We start from the raw sequence: 25,422 nt of genomic DNA, 5'->3' as shown, positions 1-25,422 counted from the left end.
GAAAATCGGCATATTAGAATGATTTCTGAAGGATCATGTGACACTGAAGACTGGAGTAATGATACTGAAAATTCAACTTTGATCACAGGAATAAATTACATTTTAAAATATATTCAAATAGAAAACAGTTCTTTTAAATTGTAAAAATATTTCACAATATTACTTTTCTTGCTGTATTTTGGATCAAATAAATGAAGCCTTGGTGAGCAGAAGAGACTTCTTTTAAAGCATTAAAAAAAAATCTTACCGTTCTAATCATTTTGGCCACCACTGTATTTATTTATTAATTCGGTGTTTGTGAGAATATATATATACAGACGTATTTATTCATTGATATATTTATGGACAAATGTGCTCAATATGTCTTAATTTACTTTAATTTAGTTTTTATTTCTTGCATTTATTTATTTCTTGGACCTGTTGTGAATCATGCAACTGGTATACCGTGTGTGACGTCAGCCAAATTATGTGTTATGAGTGCACTGAAGCAGTGCCTTGGCATTTTCCATAGGGGATTCATTAAGCTCCACAGAAAACAGTTAAAACGCAACAAGAGTGTCATTTGGAGATTGTTTTTTTTTTGTGTGTGTGACATATTTCAATACAACTTTCAATTTTAAAACAATGCTTCAAACATCCATAGTGAAAGCTCTTTGCACAAGTGCAGGGTTCGGAGAAGGTGTGATTAGTGAATGAGCTTTTTGGGATTTGTTTAGGAGGTATCAGTCTGAGGCTTTAACGGCTTAGCCTAACTTTCAGGCAGTCAGCAGGCGCAGGGCGTCCCGGACTCCAGATCAGCCGTGAGCCCTTTGCTCAGGAGGAATGCATCCTGCTTGGGTTCTCTTCCCAAGAACTTCTTCAGCATGTCAGCAGCATCCTCAGAGCCTCCAGGCTTCAAAACACACTTCCTGTAGTCCTGACCCACCTGTTTAACAACACAGAAACATGAGCAGACATACAAAAAGCATATTTATGCACAAGACTCACAAGCACTGCAGGTTAAGCTAACCTTAGGGTCCATGATGCCTTCTTGTTTGAAACGGGCGTAGAACATGTCCATGGAAAAGACTTCACTCCACAGGTAACCGTAGTACTGAGCATCATATCCTCCAGCCAGGTGACCGAAGGTGGCAGGCATGTTTGTCCCTGTAAGAGCACGGGGGGGTAATGAGGTATTGATGAGGTAATCATAATAATTGCATTCAGTTTTAAAATTAGTTTAGTTTTTACCTGGTGAAGCAGGAATTCCCAGAATGTCCAGGCAGAGTTTGGCATACTCCTCAGCCGCGTCGAGCCCATTCTTTGTGTGCAAAGCCTGGTCCACCTTAGCCAGAACAATCTGCCTCAAGTTAAACAACCCTGAAAAACAAGGAGGATAGGATACTATTAAAGACAGACTTTTAAATAGATATTGAAATCTGTGAATATTGGATGACATTTTTCCACAGCAATCTCACCAGAAAGACCAAGTGAAAAAGAAAAAGTTCTCTTTACGTTGACGGTCCCTGTCCCTGAAAGAGGACTTAGGTCTGAGGCCACTTTTCTACTTAATTGGACCAAAATGGATCTGTGTTCATACGGTAGCTTTTTGGATCTAGTCCAAATATAGCCTTCAAAATTTGATCTCATTCACTTAAATTGTATGTGCCTCACTAACAAAGATATTTATTTGTAAAGATTATTATTATTAATTATTACTTTGTAAAACGAGATTGCTACAAATGCTGTTGAGTCCAGATGTCCCAAAAGCAGCCACCATGATGAACAGCTGATTTGTACAAGAGGTGTTGACATGGACAATTCTGCATCAATGCAGAAATAGACTAGCCTGGCTAACGTCAGACCAAGTCTCATTTGAGACTTGGTCTGGGAACCACGTGTTCATTTTCTCGTATTTGAGGCGTGGTTTACGAATGCCCAGAGCCGTTTATTGGGCGCTATGAATGTCTATCAAATGCGCCTTTATGTAGCTCATAGCCAATCGCTTCAATTATACCAGATGACGTATGTAGAGTGACAGAAATTCGACGAGGAAAAAGAAGATGGGTCAAAGATTTATTTGTACACGATGGCGTTTAGCGAATATTACCGTTTGTGCAAGATAAACATGATGGTAGAAGGTAACGTCGAGTCTGATGCCATGTTGGATCCATAGATATAAACAAACTGCTTCGGTGTCGTCATCGTCTTGCTGCTCCCTCCCCGTTCTGTGATTGATTCCCTTTTTAAGGGGAAAATTTGGTCCATGGTGTCCAGACTGCCTAGCAGCGTGAATAAAATCGCGCTGCGAGCAAGGCAGTATGGGGAAACCCAGGCTAGAAATAGACCATGATCGATTATAACCTACTGGTGTTTCTCTGACGTCATTCGTCACATATGCACTTCTCACGGTAGTGTAAAATGGCGGAGGGAGGCAAAACACAAAAACGAGTAATAAAAATGCACCCACTATTTTAACATTTTGGCTACAGCCTGAGCGTGTGCGTGTGAACGTATGTGTGTGAATGCAAGCGCGTGTATGCGTTACTGTAACTTAAGTACACTACTTGACAGTTTCGTGCGCTTTTAGGATTTACTAATGTTTATAAGTTCTAAATGCTCCTGTCGTCTGCTGTGTTCAGACTTGATGTTGGCTACATTCAATGTACTTTCTTGAGCAGATAAAATAAAAAAGGGAGTTCATATATCTGACTGCTTGTATTAATTGACGAAAATGTAGCCATGTGCAGTAATATTGAAAACTGAGGATGCAACGCATCATTATATCGAATGAGTGACATGATAATCGTAATCAAATTTAATCGTGAGACCAGTGAAGATTCACACCCCTAATTTGTATGGAGGCATCTAATTCGAGAATGGAGAGATCACGTAAGCCTGGACTGATTTGTCACAATGGACATTTTTAGCGAACAGTGCCGTTAGCTGAAAGTGAACCTGAACCGTAGTCAGACCGCCTCCTGAGATGGTCTCGGTTCGGTTCACTCACTTTTAAGGATTCTGAGATAGTTTGGAGTGTTCACATGTGGGCCAAAAAAAAAAACACACAAACCACGCTAAGACTCCTGAAAAGAACCAAGTGTGAAAACACCTTAACAGAAATATTCAAAATAAGACTAGGAAAGTGTGTGACAAATTACAGTGCACACTTTTGTTTCATGTTGACTTGTAGCTAGCAGGTGATCAGTTCAAGTTGTCATCTGTGAAAATGACCACCACTGATTGTTTTGTCACTGGTCACCTGTGTTAGCAAGTCTGGACTTGATAAGTTTGTCCAGAAGCTCCTCTGGAATGGGGTTTCCTGTTTTGTAGTGCTTGGACATGCGCTGCAGTGGCTCCTTCTCCCAGACCCAGTTCTCTAACATCTGAGATGGAGCTTCCACGAAATCCCTCTCAACGTGAGTCCCGCTGAACATTGCAAAGTCAGTCTGAACAAACAAAAGTACATCCATATTTAATCTTCACACACTGCAAATTAGTTGCAACCTAAGTGACACTGAAAGCCTCGATTCAGACCTGAGCACAAAGCTGGTGCATCACATGTCCAAACTCATGGAAGTACGTTTCCACTTCGTCGTGCTGCAGCAGGGATGGAGCGTCAGCGGTGGGCTTGCTGAAATTAGCCACCATGGCAGCCACAGCCATTTGCCTGGTCCCGTCCGGGAGCAAACAGCCAGGCTGCAGGCCAAAGCATGCAGCATGGCCGTACTTCCCCTCCCTACAGAGATAATGGAGAATTAGCGATTAATCTAGCTGAACTGCCACTGAAGCTCTGCGCGCAGGATATAAATGGGTTCTAAATCTCAGAAATCCTACACTGAAGCTGCCTGGCAACCCTCAGGATACAGGGGCCAGTTTCACCAAACCCTTCTTAAGAAATAACTTAAAGGGCACTTCACCGCTAGGTGAATGGGCTTCAATAAAACTTGGCTGCCTATGCAGTAGAAAAAAAAAAAGAAATTGCCATTACCTGACTAGAGGAAACATCTTCCCTAGTCAGGTAGGTAGGAAAGGTCAAACAGGTAGGAACAGTTAAAATCCCATAATGCACTAGGCATGTTGCCGTCCAAGGCCACTCCGCCCAGTCTGCTATGGATACGTTTAACCAGAGACAAATATCACCTTTCTTTAGTACTAAGAAAACATTTAGTCATAATGGTGTCAACTTGTATTGTTCCCGGGTAAATTGTAAACCACAGATTTGCACTCTAAACAACTATTTTCTCGCCTGAAAAACTCCTAAACCTACATTTTGTGAAAATTACAGTAGTTTTTAAAAATTTTGCGGGTTCTTCTCTGCTATTGACGCTTGCTGGTTAGCGAGAGATGTATTCCGCACAAGTCACCTCTCGATGCATCCTCGTGTGTTTTGGTAAAAAAAAGAATATTTTGGTGCATTACTAACTTCTAATGTAGTTTATTTCCTCTGTCTGCAGATTACCATAATAATCATAACACACTGTTCTCGTCGCAACTGGCTCGACAGGAGTTCAGAACTGTGTTTATTTTTATTTTATTTTATTTTTTTTTAAGAGCCTGTCTCAAGACAGTGGTCTGTTGCATTGATTTGCACTCTTTCTAGAGTAAATGCACCCTGTGCGCGTCCTGTGTATGGGTGCTCTCACTTCTGCTGAATGCTGCTGAAAATTATGTTGTAATTAAATAATTAAAAACGAGGTCCCTATTTGACTCCTTTTTCTAGAGTGGTTACTGAATTTTGAATTCTGTTTTTGAATTTTGAAAAAAGTTACATTACAGAATCATGACCAATCGTTCTTTACATTATTGATAATTCGTGTCAATTCAGAGTACAAGAGCACATACTTATTTCTAGTAATAATACATATTACTACAAATATTACAAATATGTCTATATTTGACAGCCCAATATCTTACGATTCTTAAGAAAACAATGTTAAGAAAAAAAAAAGAAGATTCTTAAGAAGTATTTTTAGGAATACATATTTTCCCTTTAAAAAAAGACAGCAATTAAGAAGGAATGTATTCTTAAGAATGAAAGATTTTCAGATCCCCACCAGCACAATTTCAGTAGAAACCAGGTATGAGTGCTTACCTGGGGAAAAGATCCAGATAAAACTGGCCCACCACCTGGCCGGAGGAGCGGTCTTTAACGCAGTACAGCGTCACATCATCATGCCAGACAGGTGCTCCCTCCACCTGCTGAAAGGTGAGATTAAGCAGCTCCTGATAGATGTCCAGAAGGCCCTTGGTAACCACCTCCATTGGGAAATACTCCTTTAGCTGGTTCTGATCCACTGCATATTGCGTCTCCTCCACCTGGGTCATATAGTAGCGCGTGTCCCAGGCATGGAGTTCTCCAGCGAAGGGCAAATTTCTCTTCTGGCACTCCTGTTCCTTCAGCCTCAGAATAACAGCCCTCTCTTCCTCACCCAGGGGCTTCAGTTTACGGGCCAGATCCTCTAAAGTGTGCAGGGGGAATAGAACATGTTTAACGGAAGGGTTGAACACAATTGCACAACAATGTACTAAATTAACACTTTGCAATAATGTTCCATTTGTTAACATTAGTTATGCACCTTATGCACAACCTTATGCACCAGAGAAACAATTGCGCAGCCATCTTTAGAATATTGTGTTTGAACTTCAGTTTTTGCGGCAGCTCTGTATATTTCTATTGCTTCGCTGTTGAAGAGTAATTAGCTAGGGAAGTGGATTTACTTATTGTAGAGTTAACAAAAGTTATCATGCCCATTGTAATATTTGAAGCAGATGTCATAAATGTCAGTAGACCGGGAAGATTTTAAAATGTAAGATTTTAAGATTTTTAATATTATTTAATAGACCTGAGCGAACAGACTAACAATGAAGTTGTTTATTTATTAATCTTTGTTAACTTTAGTTAATAAGAAGAACTGCTATTAATTGCTCATTGTTAGTTAGTGCATTAACCAACGTTAACTAATGGAACCTTATTGTAAAGTGTTACCAAATACACTATTGTTCAAAAAAAATATTTTTTTCAATAAATGTAAATTAACTTTTTGTCTGTTTTTAATATATTTGAAAATGAAAAAATGCATTCCTGTGATGGTACAGTTGAATTTTCAAGTGTCACATGATCCTTCACTCAAATTTATTTATTTATTTTTTAAATAGAAATATTGTACATAACTTTACTCTCGCCTTAGATCAATTTTAACCATCCTTGCTAAATAAAAGTATTTCTTTGTTTTAATTTTTGTTTTGTTTTTACCATTTATACTACAATAAATAAATTGATTTTCTCAAATGTTTGCTTTAACTCAGTATAACATCATTTAAAGAGTTTCAGCTCTTATCTCAGCTCTATTTGATATATATACATACATGCATACATATATACATGTAAAGACAGCAGTCATTACCGAGGAAAGTTGCAACCTTCTTGGAGGCCTTGGCCATGTTCATCTCAAGCACAAAGTCAGCATGAGTGCTGAAGCCCAGCAGGCTGCTCTTCTTGGAGCGCAACTCTACAAGCTCCTTCAGAATAGCAGAGTTCTCCTATCAGGGGAATCATTATAATAACATTATTAAAATGATACATTAGCATTAATTTATAGCATCACCTAAAGTGTTTTCAGGTAGCATTCTAATTATGGTTACAGTTGATTTCTGGGATGTCTGACCTCTTTGCAGCGCGAGTTGAAAGCCTCCTCTAACTTCTTCCGTGTCTCTGGGACAAAGCACTTCTTCATGGTGGGAAAATAATGAGGATACTTCAGAGTGAGCTTCAGTTTTCCAGACTCATCTTTCTCCAGAGAGTTAAGGAAATCCTCAGGGAGCCCACCTAAAAAATGTATTTAAATAAATGGTTCACTGATTCATTTGAGTCCCTGTGGATAATTTATTTTCTTTTTTCTACTGTTTTGTAGAAACAGTAATGATGCACCTAATGCATCCTTAAAATGCCTTCAATGTAGTTATTTATTTTAGTCGTCACCTAATTAGCATGTCAAATTCAGCTCTGTTCAATTTTGTCACATCGCCAACAGTCTCGGTCACTCCGGTCACTAGAAATCAATAGTCTTTCTGGCATGGAAAATTACTTTGAATGCCATTTACTAATGCTCAGATTCAGAGCAAACAAAGTGAGAAAATTAATATCAAATAGACTAAAATTCAATAAAAAATACTGAATACATTTCTCTAAGTGTTGGCATAGTAACTTTTAACGTTTAACTAAATTAAAATGACTAGCTTTGAAGTTGCACATTGCAAACACAGTGTTTTGCATTTCGGGTAAACTACGTTATTAACAATTATTTACACCCAGAGTTGCATTACACTTTATTATAATATCACAATGACCATAACTGCCTTATGGAGGCACTAAATCTGATCTTCAGTGTCTCTCTGAAAGGAAAGTACTCTGCCCACCCACCAAGCTCCTCTCGAGAGTAATACAGGCAAGTCGTATCTTCATTCAGGTGTTTGTTGAAATCGATACACAGATTGCTCATTTTTTTCTTGATCTTTTTGATCTCCTGTTACAGGGAAGACAAAACTCAGTTACAGGCTAGAAGAGTGTGTTTGCGCTACTGTTACACAGCAAACTGTAAGTTAGATCTTAGTATCTGACCTCCTGCGTCTCTTTGGGCAGATGGAGGCCATTTCTCTTTCCAAGCTTTATGAGTCTCTCCATGTAACGCTTGGCCTCGGGTGTCAAACTCTCATCCGATAGCTTCTCCTGTTAAAACAAACAAAAAGACAAGATAACAATTTTAAATAAAATCTAGGGGATGATTACATGTTTAGAGAAGGTGGTTTAAACTTACATCATCTTTACCTGTTTTTATATCATTCATGGCTAATAAAATTATGCACATGCTGGTGGAGCAACACACTAATATGTGACTTAGTCAGTTAACAGGTTTCCTCAGCTTTCTCAGAGCTCAGTTCAGTCCCTGAGAGATACTAGCGTTTAGTTCCTGAGAGAGATGTGCTAGCGCTCGGTCCCTGCTCACCTCTAGAGCCACGATTCTCTGATAAACATCCTCCCTCATACTCATCTCCACATCAAACTCTGACAGCTTCTTATCGGCTTCGGTGCTGGCCGTGCGGACGTCCTTACAGGAGGACACATGCTGAGGGAAATCCAGCATGTTACGCTGGACTGAAAAAAAAAAAGAAAAAGAAAAAAAAAAGTCAATTTAAATCATTTTGGACGATCTCTATCTATTCCCATGCTGCGCCATCATGAAAGCTTATTATTTGAATGCGTTAAGCCTTGCAGTTTAAAAACAAGTTATTTTAATCGTTCAAGCGCAGTAAGCAGCGAAAGAGGACTCATTTCGGTATATGTGCGCTATCTGACAGAACGTGAGGTTCTTGAACAGAGTTGTTTTTGGCACCGTTTTGGGCTTGAACAGTCAAATACACACTCGTATGTGTCAAAATGCCCGTCCTTGCAAGTATCTTATCGGCCTAATAAACCTAATAAAGTCATTTAATTTCAATCAGACAATATCATTGCTCTTGACAGAATCACTTTCGTAACTTTAATAAGTATAGTTTAAAAATTATACGTTTATCTCTGTAAAGCTGCTTTGAAACAATCTACAGGGTGGGCCATTTATATGGATACACCGGGCGTAATAACATGGGAATGGTTGGTGATATTAAAGTCCTGTTTGTGGCACATTAGTATATGTCATGGTCACCACCCATCTTGAGGAGTTTGCCCCCTCACATATACTAATGTGCCACAAACAGGACTTTAATATCACCAACCATTCCCATGTTATTACGGTGTATCCATATAAATGGCCCACCCTGTACATTGTTAAAAGCACTATATAAATGAAGTTACATGGTGAATACTATGCAGTGTTTTTGTACATTTGGTTACTTTATACAGTTATGTAGTTGTTTGCCCTATTGCTTATAATTAGTTTCTTTGTTCATATTTTACTACTTTTTCTCTGACTGTTTACTTGTCTTGAGTGAGCTTTACAGTTTTTACTTGTTAGTTAGGCTAGTATTACTTTTTTTGTGATATTGAAATTGAAATACAATTGAAATTGTATACAACTCAGTTGCACATAAGATACAGTAGTTTATATAAACGCTTGTATTCACGACAAATATATTCAAGCATACATATATAATTAACAATAAGTAAGCTCTTCTCTAGTGTTTTTTATAGCTAACTAAATTGTGAACATTGGTTAACTTTCCTGAGGTAAATACAAGGTTAAGTGACATTTATCATGTTATAACTTGAATTAAAGTGGTAGGAAAGCCATTTATTGTTTGAATTTCATGACAAAATTGAGAGAATTTGAAAGCGGAGACTTTGTTTCTTATCAGAAGTAACAAAGCACAAAGCTTTGTAATTACTGGATGGGAGGTGTGCTTCAAATGTTTGGTGTAGGGAAAAACCCAGACCTGGCAACCCTGGTTTGAATTAGGGGTGATTCATAGTGAAAATAATTGTATCGACCGATACATCATACCCATTTTAGATTATATCCACAGTCTTTGAAATTCAACATTATATCTATCTATAAACAATGTGAAGAAAAAGGAAAGAAGAAGAAATGAAAGGAAAGGGGCCATTTATAATTTGTTTAAATGAAATTCAAATTCAGCTAATTCAACACCTTAACAATGGTAAACCGCAGCGGGAAGCGCACAGGCTGGTCAGCGTGTCATTATGCAAAAAGTGCTGAATGGTGTATACCACTGAACACAGCTTTCTGCACACTCAGACTTTTTTTCTATGGAGCTTACAAATGTAGATAGATAGAAAAACCTGGTATATATTACTTTGTACATGTCACCTCTGGTCTGAACTATTAAGGCAAAAGTAATCTGAAACAAACAACAACCGAATAACAGAAGTGTTGTGTCAATAAATGTTTTATTTATTAGTGAAATATCAGTAAATGTTGTGTAAAATAAGAGTTACATCATATTTACATCATTTTGTGTACAACACATTTGCCTTACCCTTAAATGTTAATGGTCCCAGGCTTTATTTTCTTTAGGCAAAACAATATTTATTTTATAATAAAGGTAACATTTCAATTGATTTCTACCTGTGTACTCTACTTCCACATCAGCGAGGGCCTTCAGGGTGTTCTCATAGCTGACACTGGCCAGGTCCAGGACGCCGACTGTGTCATACACCTTTTTAGTTTTGGCAATAAGTTCTTCAGTAAGCTGGTGGATCAGGTCAGGAGTGAGGTCCCAGCGCAAACGATTGTCATCACAGACCCGATCCCCAGAGCCAAACACAACTTCACCTGAACAATGAAGATGACAATGCTTAGATTGAATAACACAAAAGTATGAGTGGTAACACTTTATGTTAGTGTCCTTGTTACATGTTGCATGTACTTACCATAGTAATAACAGTAAATGATGCATAATTACATGCAACTAACCCTCAACCAAATCCTAATCCTACCCTAACCCTATAGTAAGTACATGTAGCTGCTTAATATTTCTCAGTACTTAAATATAATTACACTGTAACCATGACACCTTAAAATAAAGTGTAACTGTACGAGTTATCACACTGAACTTAAATGTGGATCTAAAAAGGTTAATAAATCACAATGTATTGTTCCTGAAACAACATATCCATCAACAAATCGTGAAAAAAGGTCAATGATTTTAAGGTTAGGAGTAGGACTATGATTGTTCTATCACCTGATGATGATAATACAGTGAATTTAGATAAATCTTTATACAAGTAGATCCGTTCCGATTTAGCGCTAAACACTGACATCTGCTCTTTACAGTTATTGTGAATCATATTGTTAAGGGTGTGTGATGAGTTTGCTATTACATCTTAAGAGCTTAAAGGTTAACCAGCTATTCTTGCTCTACTTGACCATGGCATGTAACGTTATATCTAATTAAATTGAGCCAGCATTATAATATAAATAGAGTAACAGCGTCAGAAGAATATTGAGGATATGTTTTTGTAAAAGGAGAAATCATGGCGATAAATGAGTCTCCAGCAATATGAAATGTGGGCCCTGTCATTGTGGGACGAATGGCTTGTGTTTTCACTTGTCGGAACCGGATGGCGAGCGGCACCAGCTGACCGAACTTCACAGCTGACCCACCGAATACTAGCTCACTGCGCTAACGCGCTACAAACACCACGTCGGTTCTACTTAAGCTTCATTTAAACAGCAGACAGATATGTTCAGGTTCTTATATTCTAGCGGTATATATGTGGTCTAGAAGATTAGCGTAGCTAACTTACCTGTAGGTGCCATTTTCCACTCAGTCAGAACACCGCGTGTATCAGCGACGATTCAAAGAACCTATAATAGCCGCTCAGTCACTCTTCCTGCTCCGGTCACATGACTCTCCGTGGATTGGTCAGAGACTTCTGCAACCTTGTAAAAAAAAACAGAGATCTATCAGGGCTGGGCGATGTGGCCAAAATAAATATGATATGGGGGGGGAATTCTGATCTTGACTGGATATCGATTCATTTGGATAAATATTAGGTAGCCTACAGTAGATACGTTAATGTGTTATGTTCAAATTAAATATGATGCATTTTTTATAATAACAACGTTATAATATTTTAAAGATATAGATAAAAATATAATAAATATGTAATATAGTTATCATATTTAGCTAAATAGCCTACTCCTCTCTATAGCAATTTGTTTTAAGTCCAACTACGTTCTATGGTCATTATTTGGTTTTCCTGAGGTAAATGGTCATTACCTGACATATTCTCCTGCTGTTTTATGGACCTCTTTGGGTAAGCTGAACTGTATGTTTCAAATTACCTATTGATCATTCGTGCTTATTTACTATTAACTAGTAGTAAAGAGAGATGTAGCCTAGCATAACATTCTACTATCAAAACTAATGTCCTGCTCAACTGATATGAAATATTAAATAGCCTATTTAAAAAACAACTCATACTTAATCAATTCTCTTACTATGTTCTAATCTAACCCCAGGGGTTGATTTTTTTATTTTTTATTATTATTATTATTTTTATATATAGGCTAAATGAAGATCAAACTGAATGAAAACTGAATAGGAAACTTTTTACTATGCCATCATGATTTATTTTTGCTACTTTTCAAATGCATTTTATTAAACAACGTTAAATAAAAACAAACCATTTTGTTGAAAATAATTGTATTTTCTTTTAATTAAAGAATTACTCAACAGATTATCAAAATAGTCACTATCCACAGCCCTAATCTAAAACTAGAAAATTCATGAAAGTGACTTCCATAATAGCCTTGATAGGAACAGAGTAGCTACACAAATACCTAGATGTTCATAGGGTCTAAAGACAGTGCATCATATTGAAACAACTCTGTGAGCTTTGAAATTATATTGCGAAAAGCTCTATAAATAAACATGATTTGACTTGACACTGACTATAATCTCTGCGGTTCTGTGGCCATCTGCTGGCGAGGTGAGAATTTACTGGTTAAACCATTTAACAGCCTGTCAGATCAGATGTCAGGACAATGGGCATACTCTGTTAAAGCCATAGATGGATCACATTATTTTACAGGTTTTGTATGTGAGACATGTAACAACAGCAAGCAAGGTCAGTGTGACCTTGACTGGTGCATAGAGTTTAACAGCATGTAGTCTTGAAGAGGACAAAATTGTAGATAAACACTGGACCTCCTTCTGTGTTTACAGACTTTTTTTTCTTTTTTTTCTTAATTACACTGTAAAAAAAAAACTGTAAATTTACAGGAAACGGTCTGTATTTTTTTACAGAATTTTGCCGTTTTGTCATTATACAGTGAATACCTGTTATTTTACAGATTTTTGTTGTAATTTAAAGGTCCACTATTAAATTTACAGGTAATTGCTTTTATTTTGGTTTTACATTAATTTTACGTTTTTTAAAGGAAATTCTCTGTAATTTTATAGGGTTATGTGTAATTTTACATAAAAAATTAAGTAATATTTTACAGATTATTTCTGTGGAATTAGAAAACAAAGAAAATAGATAACATGCAGAAAGAATTGTAACTTACAATTGTTGCTATGATGCCACCTGTAATCTACCTAATGTGCAGTAAAGACATTCCTGAAAACAGTTATTTCCAAATGCCCTGAATCAACAACATAACATGAATGTGGGGATTCATTCAATCCGGTAGGCCTAAGCAGTCCTTGAAAACATAAGATTTATTATTATGTCAGTATGATTAATAGCCTTGATTCCTCATGGCAAGAAATGGTTAATTCTATGTATCATATATTTGAGGGATTTAAAAAAAAAACATTCAGTCAACTTAATTTCTGTTTGAATTGAAAAAAAAAATATATATATATATATATATATTTTTTTTTTTTTTTTTTTTTTTTTAGTGGACGGTAAGTCTATTGATTTATAAAAAATTAAGAACTATGACAATAAAAATCATTATTACTGGTGTATATAGCTTCAAATTTGTGAACAAATGGTTCATTTTTTCAACTGTAATTTTTTTCATCTACACACCTTAGATTATAAACACTTTTTCTATTAATAGTTAATAGTATTAATAGTCTATTCACTTTTTCTTAAATAGTTCTGTTGTGATAATGAGTAATGACCAAAAATACAGGTCATTTTGATGATAGATAGGTTGACATAATTAACCTATAATTAAAAAAACAGTTTGAGGATATGAAAAAAAAAAAACCTATTCAACTATGAAATGTCATGAAAATCATTCCAATAATTTCATCATTAAAATAAACTTGACAAAGTAGTAAAATAATTCATTATGTGTGACATGTGAAAAACTTTCAATTCTGAAATGATCAACAAAAAGATGCTCATTTTATTTGTCTGCATCCTCAAACCTGCATTCTCACAAGGCAGTGATTTGACCAGGATTGAAGTCATGCGAACCCAAACATTTTCCAAATGCAGCAGCAGAAACAATTGGAAGAATTTGAAACAACTTGTGCTTTTGGCTGAAAAATATTTTATTTGAAATTATTTCTTGAAAATATATTTTTTTCAGTGCCACTAGATGTAAAAAGCAGCAGTGTGCTGTGGAAATGGGGTCAACCAGCGGTGAACTACGAGTCTCATCAAGTTATTTGGACAGACCCTTCAGTGAAGCCTGAACTCAAACTCTCATCTCACTGCCTTTCATTCATTCATCTGTTATTGTCATACTGCACATTATCAGGTGCATGGGGTAAATGGGGCTTCATTGATGGAAAACATTACGAAAATAAATAAAGACACAGATGTTGGCAAAGAGGGGGAAGCTATATACAGAGTCCCTATGTGGCATGTCTGTCATTTAAAAGCACCATTAAAAGAGAAACTTGCATTGGTTTAATATCAAATTCCCTCCTTTCTCAAGCAGAGCTGGGCAGCTCTGTCATATCACAGGTTGGGTTGATGATTTTGTGTTGTAACTTTACTCGGCTTTCTTCGACTTCCTCTTGCGGGTTCCTTCACTCAGTTCCTCCTTGGTTTTGGCGGGGGACAGGGGCGCAGCAGCGGCTGGTGCGGGATGGTGGTGATCATGGGCATCTTCAATACCAAGGGGGGAGCCGAATAGCAAGTGGCACACCCAGGACTCAATGAGGGCGAACGGAGATCCGTGAGAGTGTCGGGCCGTCATAAACACCTGTATAATTAATAAAACAATAGGAAATGTTCTTGAGTAATGACATTAGAAATGTCTCAGTTATTGAGATTGATTACATTTTCTCAATAAAATGTGAGTGGTGCATGCCTGAGTAAAAAGTCAAAGACCTAATGGATGTTGGGGGTGGTTGCCAGGGCACTGCTATTCGGTTGCTAGAGCACAAAGTATACTTCTTTTTTTATGCGTACACTATGATATGTGTACAGTACATGTTAACGGACAGTCACACTACACTTTTTGTTCCGCTGACTTCAATTCATACGCATGCGAAGACCGGAAACGCAAGCTAATGCGAAATTTGCTGCATTCCAAAGTTCAAGTTTGGAAGAGAAGAATTTTAATACATAGGGTTGGAAGCTAGCACAACATTTTTGTATATATGATGTTTATAAATAAAAAAAAGCATACACCAAAGGCTTAATGGAAATGTTGTCATTATTTGCTCATGATTATGTCATTTTGAGCTTGTATATGATGGGTGAGGAATATTGTCCTCAGCCTCAGTCTAATGTGCCTCTTTAGGGGATTTGGCTCAGAGTTGTTTTATTTAATATTACTGGGTTAGGGTTAGGGTTAGTTTTATTATTATTGGATTTACTTTCATTTTGCTTTAATTATATATATAAATATATATATATATATATATATATATAGGTAGCCAGCGCAATCGGCCCAATTGCGGCTGAGTGTCAGCTCACTCGGCCGTGTTCTTGCAGCGGCACTAAAAGTGAGCCAGCTCTGGCCCAGTAATGGCCAGTTTAGGCTGAGTGCTGGGGGTTGGTCTCCTTTTACAATGTGGTAAATTGTATGTAGCAGTGACCCTTAAACGTAATATCCTTTCCCGGACAACGTTATGTTATTTATTGGTGTATTTTTTTTTAATTCCCATTAATATTTTTTCATTTTTTTCCCCAAATTATTTTTTTTCTTAACTAACTAAATGAGTAAATTAATGATTTAATTGCTTAGTCTGTAGCCAGAATATGACATGCTTTTTTTTCCACCACAGAAGCATTCTATTAATCGACAGTAATGATCACTATTACAATACCAGGAGCGACAATCAACAATAATGAGTTTGTGATGATATTGCAGCATCACCCTCGAATGAGTTGTTTTATTTATTTATTTGGATTACGCATTTTTTGTGTGTGTGTGTAAATACATGTACATGAACAGCATTAAATAGTCTGTGTCAATAAGTATAAATGCCATGTCAGATGCTACTTCTGTTCCAAATCTGCAGTGTAAAGATGGCTTTTGTTGATGTTGAAAGAAAAAAACGGATCAGTAACAGTCTATAGTATTGTGATTGATCTCTACAGGCAAAACAATCTTTTTTGCATTAATTTCCTATTATCACTGTAAAGCTGATTTGAAACAATCTGACTTGACTTTACTTGATCTTTTTTTTTTTATCAGTGCGAAGAAATGCAAGTACTGACATCAGATGGAGTGTTTGAAAAGGTCATCAAAAGATGGCTGCAGCTCGCTTCGGACAGAAATAGGGGAGAAAAGAGTGGGCCCAAAAGCAAACAAATTCTACCTAAGGTACATTCCATTCTGTATAAGATTAAGTGCAAGTATATTTTTTAATTCAGCAAACAATACTCAGACCAGTACCGGCTAATAGTACCATTTTTTGCTGCCATGATTGAGACCCAGTGTTGGCTCAGTTTCAGTACCCAGTCTCGGACCAGTACCGGCTTAGTGTGCCATTTTTGCAGACGTGATTGTGGCCCAATGCCGGCAGTGTCGGCTCAGTTTTAGTACCCAGACTCCAGCCAGTGCCGAGGAAGTATTCAATTCTTGTCGGCCTGATTGTGGCCCAATGCTTCCTCATTTTATGGCAAAGAGCTGCAACAACATTCTTCAAATTGTTTCTTTTTATGTTCCATTTTAAAAATATATAGTTTGGAACAACAGACTTCCCATCTATGTGAGAGACTATTTTGCAAAGCAGAGTTCACTTCATAATATAACAGTATGATATATAAAAAAGCGATAATGACAGATTAAACTGCTGAACAAGACATCTGTATTTGCCTTGACAATCTATTGGCATTTGGTGAAAAAAGGAATTTAGATTCAAATTCAGAAAGTAGTGTAGCTTAGGATAGTTGTTCAGAGAACTAAAAAAGCATTGCTTTTCTTTATTCCTTTTTTAGAAGATGGATTTCAATAGCATACCCACATATACTGTATCTATTTAACCACATTGAATGAGCTGTGCCAAAGTCCCTTTCAAGGAAAGTCTGTTCACTCAGCGGCCATATTTGCAATGCCTCCAGGCAGCTATTTCAGGCATCCAAGACCAATCCAAGGTTTATTTGAATGGTGGAATCCTGAAATCTCAAATACTGCTTGCTGAACTCCCAATTAAATAACATATTTTAAATCAGCAGCAAAATCTGACATGAACTGTCCAACAGATGTTGTTTATTAAGCTCAAATATAATTTTTCAGGCTAGACCAGCTTCTATGGGAACCAGAGTTTCTAACGGCACAGCAGCTGCAGTGACACAATGACTTCACCAATCAGCGATTGGTTCTTTCATTTAGAAGGCGGGATGCATTCCGCCATATTGCATGTTGCAGTTCCTCATGGTTCATAAATAATAAGAGTGCACCGTCTTTGTATATCAGTCTTTGGCTGTGCAGGTATTGACAATGTTCTGTCTCATTTACTGAATTTCTCTAAAAGAGGCTGAATTACCTTGGATGTGGCCATGAAGAGTGTGAAGAGGCAGATAAGCATGCTCTTTGACACAGGGAGCAAGTTAGCCTCCTGAAGTGTGAACAGAATGGCTCCATAAAGACTGGCCTTGGTAGGGCTGAAAAATACAAGAATCACATTCTACACTTTTATATAATTCATTCATGTAAAACTTAAACAGCTCTTTCTCATAATTTCATTGACTTGGAATGATGGATTAAAAAGGCATGAGTCATATGAACTACCTTTCTGCTACTTTACGGTGTTTAAAATAATAATAATAATAATAATAATTTAAACAGATATGTTCACTATAACATGTCAGTAGAAAGAGATGACTTCCAAACATTCTATTTGTGTACCACCAAAGGTTTTCACTAGTGAACAGACCACTCACAATGACATGTTGAGAACTTCATTGGTCTCTGGCTTCCAGACTCCTCGCAACAGCTGCTCGAAATTGGACATGAGAGCGACCCCTGACCCTGTGAGTATTAACAGAAACAATCAGCAGAGCGGCACAGATCTCCCAAGCAAGAGTTTTTAACGGGTCTTATGGAAGTGTTACATGACCCCCAAAAATATATCCCACTGGAGATATAAGATACTTACCCTTGACATAACCAGTAATGACCATGATCAGCCAGCCATGGTGATACGCATGGTGAGCGTGATGGACTCCAGCAGCGATTTTACGAGTCCGGACCACTTCTTTCAAGGCCACTAGGACGAGTTTCACAGGCAGAAACGCCACGCATTTGTAGAACAGGTTAAGAGGGCAGAAGAAAATCAAGTACCTGAAAAAGAGAGAAAAAACTCATTCTGATAAATCGATACTCACGCAACAACCCTATTGTTTACAGTTTCTCATGTTGGCAAGAGGATTTCATAAAGGTAGTGAACTAGGTAGTGAATAGGGTTGGGCGGTATGATGGTATAAACCTTGCCATGGAAGAAATGTGTTAGCTGGTCAATGTTTTGCTATATATTTTGATATATTCATGCAGCTATTAGTCTACAGAACTGCTTTACGTTATTTGCACATGTAATCAATGAAGAAACATGGAGTAAATGTGGAAATACAGAGTGGGACATATCCCAAATAAGTCAAGATGTGGAGAGAGCTGTTATTAAGGGATGTAAAACAAAGTAGTTTAGTTGTTTACAGGTTCTTGGCAACTTACCACATTAATATAGATTGTAACTGTGCAAGTCACATATCAGCTATTTATAATGGCTTCAGATGTGTCTAATGCAATCGGAATGTACAGTGAGGACTATTTGTTTGATAAAATTATTTTTTCTCTTAGTAATATTGTTTTACTGCACTTATAGCACTTTGAAAAGTTAAGAGTTCAAATCAGATATTTCATTGGGTTATCAAAAATAGAAATGGTAAAAAAACTATCAATAATTATTATTTTTGCTGGAAATATTTTTTTTTAAATATAATGTTAGTCTTAATTGTAACTTCTTTTTTATTACTTTTTTTGTTACATTTCCAGCGAAATTAACTATTTTGTGATATATTACATTACTACAAATTCAAACATATGCACACTGTCATGTAATATTCTGAAAGATGACTCATTACAATGAGTTTTGACATTATAATTAAATTATTATCATGTTATAAACTGGTTAAGGATGCAAAAGCACAATTTTCATTTTACATCAAGGTCTGTCTTAAAGTTCTTGAAATAATCTTCGAGGTAACTTCAAAGTGGACATGCATTGAACCATTTCAAAGATCCTCACCACACAGCTGAGGCCAGGAGGATGTGACTGTTGTTATGGAAATAGTCGATGGGAGACACACCAAGCATGATGTCTGCTAGTATGTAGCTCCCAAAACAGTAGAGCATTGCACAGAGCCATGAGGCCACTGGGCTTCTACGGGACACTTCCACAGCACCTGATCAACACAGACCATTACATATGACAATAACACTTTCACTTTTCAACCCTTAACATTTACAAAAAAGTCTAAAACTCCATAAACTTTCATTTAAAAAGTTCAATTCTGTTCTTCCAACACAAAAGAGAAACTTCAAGATATAGTTATTCAGTGAAAATATTCCCTTGCAGTGAACTGGATTCATGGATCAGTTGAGTCAAAAAACTGCATTAACTGATTCATTAAAAAAAATTGACTTCTCTCATGTACTTTTATGATATTTTTTAGGGTACTTTGTTCTTATTAGAGCCTGAAAGTTCACTGTACTGTAATTGCACCGAAAAGTTCACCATACTCCAAAAAAGGTTTTAGAACAACACGAGGGTTATAAAGAGTAAATAAAGAGAACATTTTTATTTTGGGGTGAACTAATCACTTAACTCCTTTATACAAAGAGTCAATACATTTTGGATAACATGGATCAGGTTTTGAATAAACTTGTGAAGTTCATACACAGACACACCAAAGAGTTTCAGAAATCCATCAACATACTTCAAATTTTTAAATTGCTTCATTCAAATTGTGTATAGTAGCTAATAACGTACATTAACAACATATGGTTTTGATAAGAAATGAGAAAAATGCAAAAAAGTAGTGTTTCAGTGGTCTCTGGATATCTGGACCCGTTCGAACACTAACCATTCATTCTCAGCTGCTAATCATTTAGTTCATCACCACTGTGTATTTATGTTCCACCTTGTTCACGCTTCAGTTGTCAGTTGTTATTTGTGTTAGTGCACACTGTTACACCTGCTGCCTTCTAGTTTAATAAAACCTTGTTTATGTTTTATAATCCTGTCGTCCATCTTCTTCTTCATCTTGTCAGAACAACAATGGATGATGCAGCCAAATTCGCTGCGATCACTTGTGAGAGCCTGGATCTTTTGAGTTTTACTGAAAACTTCTGTCGTCTTGCCATCACCAGCCCCTTCAACGACGAGACCCTGAAGTCTTTGTTCTGGATCGGGGCTAACTATCACCATCCTGTAGACCTGCCAGATACCTCTGGACTAAACAGGAGGGACGCCATCAACTCACCGGACCCAGAGCCCGTTTCACCACCTGCGACCACGGAGGAATTGTATGAGCCCTGACGCTTCAGCCAGAGCGCGAGGATATGTGGACAGCTTTGACCCTCGGCCCGGAAGAGGAGCCCCCCTGTGAGTCTGACCAGGGGCGTGAGCCTGCGACATCTGTTCTAGGGTATAATGGCGGAAATATAGACTGAGGGCTGGCTTGTGGACTTATCGTCTTATGGACTTATCAAGGTATCGTCTCCCACCCCATCCCGTTTCATGAAGAGTGATGAGCTCTTCCTAGACAGCACTATGAATTTTTTTGGACAGTAATTGGTTTGTTTTTTCAGAACATTCATCACTGTTTCTAGACATCACAATGGACTCTTTGAACTCTGATTTGTCTGTTTGTTCAGAACCTTCATCGCTGTTTCACACAAGGACCTGCTTGGACTTGGACCTTCAAGCTCGTCTTGTCTCCATCTGCCTCCGTCACTGCCCTTCTCAGGTAATCCTCCAGCCCAACCTCTGCTGGGGGTTTGTAGCCCTTCGCTATATCCTGGAATGCCATGCTGTAACGTCGAGCCTCAGGTCGAGCAACCACAATCAATGCCTGAGCGAGTGGATTTTGTGGCTCTGCCTCCGGCCTGTGATCAGCTCGCTCCGTCGACCTGTCGGCTTCGCCTTGGCTCCTCCCACATTTGGTTCCTCCCACATTTGGCTCCACCAGACACCCTCAGCCTTTCAACTCCACTGGGTTCCCTCGTTCCATCGGCTCCCCCTCAGTCAGTCGTCACTCCACCTCCACCACAGACTTGCGGATCTTGCGCTATGCTCCGTTCCTCCACCGGCATCATCTCAGTCCTCAGGCACTCTGGCTTCACCTCAGACGCTCGTAGCCGCAGCATCGCCTAGGCCTCCTGTGCCGGTGATGGAGCAGGCTCTCTGTCTGCACCCTGGGATCCATCGCCTCCGCCTCCGTCGGTCGTCCCCCAGTTGACGTCAGCCTCTACTCCACCTTGGCTCCTCCCTCCCTCGACTCCGCTGTGGGCTGTCGTCTGTCGGCTCTAGGTCCGTTCCTTTGGACGTCTACCATAATCGCCGCCGGGGTCTCATCTTTGTCCGGATATCAACATCCCTTCACCATCTCCTGTCTTCTTTCTTGCGTCATCGCCTTGGCCACTTCCAAAACCCCTCCATCCCTCCCTCACTTCTTCTTTTATGTCACAAGGTCGCGCCTACTGGGAGGGGGGTTCTGTCAGGGATATCTGGACCCATTCATTAGTTTCACTTTCATGGACTTTTAGTTTGTATTCATCAGTCACATGTGTTCTTTCTCTTTGTTTCCCGCCACTGTTTCCATGGACACTAACCATTCACCTCAGCTGCTTATCATTTAGCTGCTTTATCATTTAGCATTTAGCTGTTATTTGTGTTAGTGCACAATGTTATGCCTGCTGCCTTCTAGTTTAATAAAACCTTGTTTATGTTCTATAAACCTGTCTTCATCTTCTTCTTCATCTTGTAACAGTCTCAGACTTTGGGAGCCCAATGTACTTTATTAAATGTAAAACAAAATTTTCGCAACATTTAAGTTTTTCAGCTATAACTTTATTAAAAAATTATTTATAAAATTTATTTTAATTTTTGAATAAACTGACAGAAAAAAAAGTTCATCACAAGTAGCTTTTCTTAAAGGGATAGTTCACCCAAAATTAGCCAATGATTTACTCACCCTCAAGCCATCCTAGGTGTATATGACATTCTTCTTTCAAACGAATACAATCAGAGTTATATTAAAAACTGTCCAAGCTTTATAATGGTTGACACGATTAACACGATGGTTATAATTTTAGTCAATAAAGTTTTAAATATGGATATTTTTCTTACACTAACGCATCGCTTCAATTCAGAAGGCCTTTATTAACCCCCGGAGATGTGTGGAGCACTTTTATCATGGATGAATGCACTTCAAAACAGAAACGGGCATTCACTGCAGTTATAAAGAGCCAGGACATTTTTTTTATATAACTCCGATTGTATTCGTCTGAAAGAAGAATGTCACACACACCTGCTTGAGGGTGAGTATATCATGGGGTAGCTAATTTTCATTTTTGGGTGAACTATACCTTTAAGCTATATACAGTGTATACCATCCAAAACATTACTCTCTAAAGCAGTGTAGGGTTTACCACGTGATTTCTGACACCACTAAGACATGTCGTATATCAAGATCTTGGGGTCCACACCACCCCTCTGAAATCTCCAGGGATGAACACATCTCACAGAAGCAGGTCTAGCTTGGGTAGTTACACACCCAACAGGCATTTTGAATGAAAAATGATCCTCTCGAATGTGGCCTAAAAATAAACAGAAGCCTAAAGCTTTTTGTTCGTCTCAAACTGCAGACCTGTTTCACACCACGACATCCAACATGCAAAAACAGCTGACAGGATGAGCTTCAGCTAGCAACTGGCTAATGTTTGGACAAAGTGGTGGATATACTGTATATATGCATGATACAGTATATCAAATTCTTCACCGTCTAATATGGTGCTTTATCACAAGTTTGTGAATTGTATGTAAATGGTATGAGAGTATTATATTCTATAACTGTGCCCTGGTATATCTGAATATATGATACCATTTTAAGTGATGGCATGTTGTGGTGATCAACTATTACTCTTGTTTTCATCAGACAACTCATTAAATTAAAGCATGGAAAAATAAATCTCACCTAAAACTATTACTGCTGGTGTATTACTAATGTGGGAATTGCACAAGTCAAAATGTCACCCCAAAATTAAAAACAGTTGAGCATATTTCCCCCAATTCACATAAAAAAATCTCATTCTCATTGCCATAATGCAAAAAAAAAAAAAAACAAACAAAAAAAAAAAAACACACGCTTATATAGCCTATAGCCTAATGGTAGGCTATTACTTGTTCTTTCTTTTTTTTTCTTTTCTTTTTTTTTGAAGTTCAGGTAGAGAATCATCATTGGGAATAATAGGAAGTCGTAGTAAAACGATCCTGACAAACATGAATTTGCTTAACAAATTTACTAGGCTTCGTTTTGTCCTCTCCTCTGCTGCTGTCTATTTAGGGCGCTTCTATTTATTGCAGTGAGACTTGCAGTGGAATGCGCACGGACTCTATCGTGTTTCGAGGAGGCTCTTCGAGAGTGGGACAACTCTTCACCATAGAGAAAATACTGATTGAGACGTAGAGACATGGATAAAATATTGAATAGCCTACGGACGAACAGGACTGTTCTGCATTCTATTGCAAAAACAATGTCAGAGTTATAAAGAACCCTGAGACAAATTACATAACACTTGTTGAAAACAATAATTAGCCTATGAATTGAGAATGAATTGTTTCATATTAAAGCTGTTAATTATTGTAATTAGTAGCCCATGTTATTGATCTAAATTATGTAAATGCCTAAATATAAAACAAATCGTCATTTTAATTGAACCAAAATAAAGCTCTACAGCAAGATTCTGTTGTTATCTCTAAACAACAATTCCACTTACCTGGTTCATATTTGAGGTAGAGAATTGACACGATATAATAAGCGAGATCAAAAACTGGAAACATCGCCATTTTCGAGAAATACTGGGCAATTTCGCCCAGATTAAGGACATCTAGCACATCCATGATGTTCGACCCTACCGCATGAACAGATCTTCAAGAGACTCGCCGTGTGCACGAGTGAAAGGGTTCACTCACATGCAGATGCCTATTAATACTCAGCAAGCTCAGGCGCACTCTACTGAGGTGAAATCAACACACACGGACACTGCTCGCGCGGAGGAGGTACTGCCACTTACTGGATGACCGCGACATGCGCGCGCCGAATCGATTATCAAGCCATTTCGAAAAAATAAAAAATAAAAAATAAAATAATAAATAATAATAATAATGAATAAATAAATCAAATAAAAGTCATTGTTTCATATTTCCATGGTCATGGCCCCTGCTTTTTTTTTTTTTTTTATAAATACTTGAAGAAAAGAAAAGTGAGGAAAAAAAAACATTAACAACAATTATCATCATTGTCATAACATAATACAACAATACTCCAGAGTCCTTCAGTCTCTCAGTCCAGATTAAGTCCTTAAACACAGCAACTGTTCTTATAGCTTTTACGTTTTAAGAGAACTCAAAAGATTCGAAATTCATTTTCATTTCAGGTTAAATCTTAAAAAAAAGAGAATTGCATTTAGAAAATTTACATTTGTGAATGTGATATTTAGCTAAGAGAAAATAAGATAAATTTCACTTTTCTTTTCACATTCGTGAAAACCAAAAATTACATTTCCATAATGTAAATTCAAAGTTAGGATTCGCATAACAAACTTTTTTTCCAGGGAATGTCACTTACAAAGCCATTAAGAAATGACATATGGCATAGGAACAGATTCCTTCTGAAACAAGACTCGAATATTCTTATTGTTTTTTTTTTTTTGGATGAAGAAAGGCACTGTTTAATGTCTTACACAGATCCAATGAGTGACAAAAAGACTGTCACAGTGTCTGGTTTATGTTCCCTGGGTCACCACCAGATGTCCTCCTTCCCCACGGTGTCTGTCACAATTCTGTACTGCATTCCCCACAATCCTTGTCTGTACCAATCACTGTTTATTGCACTCAGCTGTTTCCCGTCATCATTGTTCCCAGCTGTTCCCTGTTTCATTGTTAGTTCTGTGTGTATATAACCCTGTCTGGTTTAGTATGTGTCACGGAGTCCTTGTATTTTGTCACACCACTTTGAAGATCTGTTTCTTGACTGTTTGTGTTTTGTTTCTTGTTTATGGACTGTTTTTGTGGATTTTGACCCCTGCCTGGACTGGATTACGATTTGCGGATTCCCAATAAACTGCACTTGGATCTATCCCTGTTTTCTGTGTGGTATCGTGACAAAGACAAAAAAGAAAATCCTTTAAAAAGCACCACAATTGCAAACTGTTTTGAAGTAACAGGAATTCCATGCTTTACTAAAAATTCAGAGTAGTGGAACCATTTTGACTGAAAAGTTGAGATACAAAAATAATAAAAAATTTACTATCAAAAAAAAAAAAGGTTTATGTCCTT

General features: G+C 37.6%; 2 protein-coding genes across 2 annotated transcripts; both read right to left on the bottom strand.

Moving 5' to 3' along the window:
- Positions 1-558: 558 nt before the first annotated feature.
- Positions 559-11,367, bottom strand: thop1 (thimet oligopeptidase 1). Its single transcript, XM_081357432.1, has 13 exons — positions 11,243-11,367; positions 10,062-10,268; positions 7,986-8,134; positions 7,601-7,708; positions 7,403-7,505; positions 6,648-6,808; positions 6,387-6,522; positions 5,075-5,441; positions 3,517-3,718; positions 3,242-3,428; positions 1,231-1,359; positions 1,010-1,146; positions 559-925 (listed from the first exon to the last, which is right to left on the bottom strand). Exons 1-13 carry the CDS (start codon positions 11,253-11,255, stop codon positions 764-766), a joined length of 2,061 nt encoding a protein of 686 aa, XP_081213558.1. The 5' UTR covers positions 11,256-11,367; the 3' UTR covers positions 559-763.
- A 2,568-nt stretch (positions 11,368-13,935) lies between these two features.
- On the bottom strand, positions 13,936-24,133 carry tmem38a (transmembrane protein 38A). Its single transcript, XM_081357787.1, has 6 exons — positions 23,862-24,133; positions 19,108-19,264; positions 17,962-18,146; positions 17,747-17,834; positions 17,350-17,467; positions 13,936-14,612 (listed from the first exon to the last, which is right to left on the bottom strand). The coding sequence occupies exons 1-6, from the start codon at positions 23,983-23,985 to the stop codon at positions 14,400-14,402; spliced, it is 885 nt and encodes a 294-aa protein (XP_081213913.1). The 5' UTR covers positions 23,986-24,133; the 3' UTR covers positions 13,936-14,399.
- Positions 24,134-25,422: the final 1,289 nt, after the last annotated feature.

This window comes from Scardinius erythrophthalmus (genome assembly GCF_964197995.2).
Source record: "Scardinius erythrophthalmus genome assembly, chromosome: 25".
Taxonomy (NCBI): Eukaryota; Metazoa; Chordata; class Actinopteri; order Cypriniformes; family Leuciscidae; genus Scardinius; species Scardinius erythrophthalmus.
The sequence above is the reverse complement of the archived record's forward strand: the minus strand, read 5'-3'. Positions and strand labels throughout refer to the sequence as shown.